At 66.5% G+C, this 6000-nt stretch overlaps 1 protein-coding gene across 2 annotated transcripts in view; it reads left to right on the top strand.

Annotated features, from left to right (window-relative positions):
* The first annotated feature begins 4277 nt into the window (after positions 1–4277).
* The window catches only part of BEGAIN (brain enriched guanylate kinase associated), a 43791-nt gene continuing 42068 nt past the window's right edge, over positions 4278–6000 (top strand). For both annotated transcript variants that reach the window (XM_058740698.1, XM_058740695.1), the window contains exon 1: positions 4278–4450. In XM_058740698.1, the coding sequence (XP_058596681.1) occupies positions 4409–4450 (42 nt within the window). In that variant the 5' untranslated portion in view covers positions 4278–4408. The remainder of the gene's footprint in view (positions 4451–6000) is intronic.

Genomic DNA, 6000 nt, shown 5'->3' with positions numbered 1-6000 from the left:
TCACAGGTGGACACTCCATGGAAGGGCATCTCAGGGTGAAGGGACAGCCTGTGCCAAGGCCCAGAGACGGTGGGGGCAGGGGGCGGGGACACTGACATTGTGGTTGGAGCACAATCCAGGGGCTGGGCTGCAGCTGGGGCCTGCTGAAGAAGGGCCCGAACTTAGCAGGAACATAGGAGTTCACCCACCCGGGGAGCCAAGGCCAGCTGGACCGGGACTAAGCGGATGGGCTGCTGAAGAAGCCTGGGCCCCCGGATGTGACCTTATTCAACACCCGTCCACTCAGCAGGCGAGTCTGTCGGCACCAGAGTCGTATATTCGGTGGCAATGTTGCTCGGTGAGGCCGCCTCGGTGCCACCCCCTGCCCCGTGTCCCCCAGCATGCCCAGGGCCCAGGACAGAGGGCACGCGGTCTCCCTTGCCCAGGCCCCGCGCTCCACCCCCCAGACAGGACTCTGGACGCTGCCCTTCCCTACGGGCTACGAGCGGCCAAGAAGGGGGAACAGGACACTGGCGGATCTGTCTCAGACACGATACCGTGTCCTCTGGCGCCCAGGAGCACCCCCTCTTAGTGACCCGGCTTGCCTGCTTACGTGGCGAGTCAGCGTGCTCACGTGTTCTGTTGTGATACATACTTGAGAAATAACTTTACAGTGTTTGAGCCCAAGGCCGTTGCCCAGCCCGTGCCGGCCCCGCCTGGTCGAATGGCCTGGCGCAGAGCACAGTCCCGCACAGAGGCTGCTGCCCCTTCCCACGGACAGGGCGCAGGCTGGGGCCACGGCCGGAAGTCGAGGCCCAGAGCCAACCCGAAGGGAGCACCGTGGGTGGGGGTGCAGCCTCGTGTGAGGCAGGGAAGGGGGATCAGGGCTCTGCGTGGAGCCCTTGCTGGGGGGCGTCGACTCCCCCACTTCTCTATCAGTGAAATGGAGACCATTTGTGTCCTTTTGTTTCTGCCTTAGGTTGTCTCTCAGAAGCAGACACCGAATCCCGGATTCGGACGAAAGTGCTCCCAGGAGAAACGGGCGAGGCATGGGGGGGGGGGGGGGGGGTGGGCAGCAGGATGGGGCAGGGGTCACTCGGGAGAAGTCCGGCCCTGGTCCTGCAGGGCAGCCTGGAGGGGAAGTTAGAGCACCGGCAGGGGCGTGGGTCTCCTGAGCCCACGTGCCAAGAACCTTCCGGAGCTCCAGCCCGAGGGAGGCAGAGCAGGGAAAGGAAGGCTGGGGCCTGGTCTGGGGCAACGTCACGCTCAGCGACCCCCGGCCTGCCGCCTGCCCTATCCACCTGGCCACACGACCAGAAGCCTGGCATCTTGCCAGCCTCCCCCAGTCCTCTCTCCTTCCATCGTTTTCGCAATCATTTGCTCACCCCCTCCCCGCTCCGGGCAGGGGTGCACTCTCCAGCTGGGGAGATGGCTGTCCACACATAAACAAATACGTAAGTCAGGTGACACCGGAGAGTACTTAGAGCCGCGAACAAAATAAAACCGGGAATGGAATCGAGAGATGGGGGTGGGGAGCGTGGCCAGCGTGGCCAACAGAGACCCACATGAGGGCAGGAAGCCACGTGGACAGGGGACCTACAAGCCCCGGGGCATGGTTTCTACAGGCCTGCCACTTTTCTCCCTCCCTCCCGCCGGCAGCAGAAATCCCACCTCTTCCAGGAAGCCTGCCTGGATGCTGCTGAGGCTTTGGGCTCTGGCTACACAAGCTGCAGAGGCCTCCACGGACCAGCCCGTGTTGCAGGGACCTTCAGGTTGTCTTCTCAGAGACACCTCGAGGCGGGTCTGATGGGAGGCGAAACTCGAATGGGGGTGACCACCGGACCAGATGGGCCAGGGTATTCAAATCCCAGCTCAGGCAAGAGACTTTGCCTCTCTGGACCTCAGTTTCCCCATCTGCCAAAGCAGGCTAGTGCCACCTCCCCCACAAGGTCATCACGGGGATTAACGGAGCCCCCCCCCCCCCCCAGATAGTGCCCGCCGTCTTCTCTCCTGCCTGTGGTGGCGAGCTGAGGAGAGGAGGGGGGAGAGGGCTTGCAGGGTGCAGACAGAGACAGAGGCGGGGCAGCGTGGGGGTGGGGCTCTCCAGGGGCCTTCCCAGGCAGGCCCAAGCTCAAGTGTGCAAGCTGCCTGAGCTGAGGCATGGGCCGCCCCCGCCCCACCCTGGCCTCCTCCGCCTCCCCAGCCATCTGCAACGTTGGCAGCAGCGCAGCCAGGGCGGACGGCGGACGTTCTGGCACCATCTGAACAGGACCAGAGTCTGGGCAGAAAACGTGGGTGGAGCCCCGCGCATACAGTCCGTCCACATGCCGCCATTACTGTTGTCCCCTTGGGGCCCCGGGGAGGGCAGGGACATTAGGGCTGGCAGGTGGGGGGCATCAGCAGGCTGGGCTCCACCCCTACGTGTGGCCTCAGTGGCGTCAGAACGGGAGGGGGCGAGAGTGGAGACCCTAGAACCCGCCCCTACTCGTGATGGGGAAACCAAGGCCGCAAACAAAGAGACCAGTCCCACAGAGAGCCTAAAACAGGGATCCGGAGAGCCGGCACCCAACCGCCCCCTCTTCCTTCTGGACCATAGGAGGCAAAAGGGCATCCCCTGAGGTTCACCCTTCTCTGGGGCCTGGAAAGCTCCCTGACCTCCCTTTCTCCATCTGTTACCCAATAATGTCCCCAGGGCCCGGGCCGGAGGAGATGGGACTTTGCCTAGAGACCAAACAGCTCCTCCAAGGCACTTGGTTCTTCATTCACTGTCTCCTCTACTTTCCTGTCTCCCGTTGGTGGTTTTTCTCGCTTCCCTTTGCTACCAGCGCCTTTTTCCAGCACTGTTCTGTGCCTGAATGTAGCAACCTCCTCCCCAATTCACCGAGTGGCGTGGAATGCAAATATAAGACGGATGCTGGTGATGGTTGCACGACAGGGTGCATGTGCTTAATGCCACTGCCCTGGACCCTTAAAAATGGTCACAATGGTAAATATTATGTTCTGCATATTTTGCCACAACCAAAAATAGAGTAGTCATTGGCAGCATCTTTTAATCTGCCATGGGCTTGGGAATGATATCAACGAGTGTGAACTGTGAGCCCTTAGTTCCCGAGTGAGGACAGGAGTAAAGTGCATGTGCTTTGTCACCTCTCTTTCCAACACACAGGATCCTTCCTGGCCTCCTCCTGCATTTCCCTGGGTTCATATGCTGGCCACGGCCGGGCTGGCTGGGCTGGCAGGTTCGGGCGGCTGTCCCCAGGGAGCTCTGATGGCCTCAGAACGGAGGCTGGCTCTTGAGGAAGCGCCAGCCTGGCTTGGGCCATCAGAATCACCCTGCTCCATGTCTCCGGGAGGAGAGGGAGTGGTTCATCCCACACCCTGATTTCTCGGGGCCAGGACTGGGCCAGCCTGGGGTTCTGCTGGGGGCAGGGAGGGGTGTGCTCCACCTGGAGGTTCCCGGAGCAACACTGACCTTTCACAGGCTGCTTCTCCGTTCTGAGAGCTCAGGAAGTAAGGAAGCCCCTCCTCCATCACTTGGCTGCCCTGACCCAGGGGCCGGGATTCCGCTGAGTAGGACGAAGGCGACACAGGTACCTGCGGTGACCCGAGGGAGCCACTGAGGTGGGGAGGGTGGGGGGTGTGGCAGAGCAGGGGCGGGGAGAGGGGTAGCTTGGCGGGTCACGGTCACGGGTCACGTCTTTTGCGCCCTTCCGCCCCCTCACCCCCCTCCTCCCCGGCGGCGCCGGACCGCAGGTTCTCCGTTGGTAAAATGTGAACTCCAGCAGCTCAGGAATTTGGCTTCCTGCCTTGAGGTCTTCCCAGGGCCCAGAGCAGGGCTGGCATACAGTAGGCGTCCAATAAATGCTGGGGGATTGAGTGAATGCGTGGATGAATGGGTCGGACAGGTCGGTACCTAGGGTTTCCCGGCCTTCAGGGTCCCTTCCCTCTTTCGCTCGGCGGCCCCCTCTTGCATTCGTTCCTCATTCATTCGTTCCTCCCGCCCGCACGCACGGCACTCATTCATTCATGCGCCCAGCCATTCATGCCCGCACGCGTTCATTCATTCCCTGCCCCGCCGCCATTCCGTCCCCGGCTCCCGCGCCCCCGCTGCGCCCCCGCGCCCGGCGTCCGGCCCCCGCGCCCCCCGAGCGCGCCCCGGCCCCGCGCGGCGGGGTGGGGTGGGGGGTGGGGGGTGGGAGCCGCTGAATCAGCCGCGGCTGCGCGCGCGGGGCCGGGGCTGGCGGGGAGCCGGGCTGGGGGCGGGGGGCGGGCGCTCCCTGCGGGAAGCCGGGGGGTGGGGGAGCCCCGGCCGCGCCGGCTCCCGGCGCGCTCGGCCTCGGTGGGGAGGGCGGCGGGCCCCGAGCGCGGCGGCGGCGGCGGCGGCGGCGGCGGCGGCGGCGGAGGCGAGCGGCGCGGCTGCCCCGGGGCCATGTGGACGGGCGGCCGGCGGCCGGGCCGGCTCCGCCGGGCGGTGAGTACCTGCGAGCGTGGCGGGCGCGGCGCGGGCACCGGCGGGGGGCGGGGCGGGCGCCACCCACGCCCGGGGCGGGCTCTGCACGGCACCCCTGCTCGGGCCGGGGCGGAGGGGGGGTGCGGGGAGCGGCTGTCCAGCCTCCTCTCCGCCGCCCGCGGCGCCCCCTCCGGTACCGGGGCGCCAGGGCCCCGCGGCGGGGGCTTCGCTGGCCGGGGTCGGGTCGGGGGGGAGGGGGGGGCCGGGCACCCCCGGGAGCCCGGCAGTCTCGGGGCGGGGCGGGGACTCGGCCTCCGCGCGCGTGGCTCTGCCCCTCCCCGCCCCTCCCCCTCGCCGGCCCGAGCGATCGCCCCCAGACCCGCGCGTCCCGGCCGGGGCGGGGGCCCGGGGACGGGGACAGGGGACAGGTAGCCGGGTGCCGGCAGGCCTCGTCCCGCCCTGCGTCAGGGGGCAGGGCCAGACCCGGCTCGGGGAGGCCGCCCCAGAGGCCCAGGAGCCGGAAGGAGGCCGGACCCCGGGGCCGGTTCCCTGAGCGTTCGCGGCGCGTGGGCGCGCGCCGAGCCCCGGACGCGCTCGGTCCTGCTCGGGACCTGCCGGGCAGGTGCTCACGTGGCCCTCAGTGACAAGCGGGGAAACTGAGGCCAGGGCCGCCCGGCTGGCGCTCCCACCCTCCCTGAACCCCGGCTGGTTGTTTGGGAATTTCTGCCCTAGCGCTTCCGCTTCCTGCCGGGTTTAGAGGTGTTTCCTTCCTCGTCTGTGCCCCACCCCATCCCCAGTGTGGCGCCTCTGGGGCAGGAACAGCGTGGGCGACCTCCTGGAGTCTCCCCGAGCGGGCAGGATGGGAGAGAGTAGGCACCCAAGAGTGAGTGGGGGCGGCCCAGTGAGAGCGACTGCCACCTGCAGGGCCCGGGTCGTCCCCTCCGCCCTGTGCACAGCAGGGGTCAAGGCCTTGGGGCTCTGTGGGGCAGAGTCTCCCTGGGCCTGGCTCCTTCTGAGGTCCCAGTGCCCTCCAAATCTAAGCGCCCACAGGACAGGTCGCTTCGCTTCACTGGGCCCCAGTTCCACCACCCACCAGTCACAGCAAAGCCCCTTTCTATGCCCGGGGTCAGTGAGGACCGTGGGAGAAAGCCCCTTGCGAACCATGGCGTGCCATCCAGGCAGGCCCAGTGTAGCACTGCCGGCTGGGGCAAGTGGCCGATGGGGGCGGCTCTGCCTGGCATCTGTGACGTGCAGGGCGGGGAGGCGGCAGCAAGGGCCCTGGCAGCGTCCCCGAAAACCCTTAATTTTCCCGACTCTCACTATAATCAGGGCGGCACAGCAAAGCAAGCACAGTGGCAGATGCGGCTTCTTCCCGGCTGCTCAGCACATTGGTGCCGGGCGCGGGCCGGCTGTGCCTCTGTGGAGGACCCTCCCCAGCTCCTGTCTCTTATTTATAGCCTCGCCAGCTCTGTGCTCTGCTTATCCTCAGAACCTGGAGCTGTTCGCACCTGGGATGCTGAGCAAGGCGGCTGAAGGCTGCCGGCCCGGAGACCGTCTTGTGGGATGGACTT

This window comes from Neofelis nebulosa, chromosome 7, assembly GCF_028018385.1.
Source record: "Neofelis nebulosa isolate mNeoNeb1 chromosome 7, mNeoNeb1.pri, whole genome shotgun sequence".
Lineage (NCBI taxonomy): Eukaryota > Metazoa > Chordata > Mammalia > Carnivora > Felidae > Neofelis > Neofelis nebulosa.
Note: the sequence above shows the minus strand (reverse complement) of the source record. Positions and strands in the feature narration are given on the sequence as shown.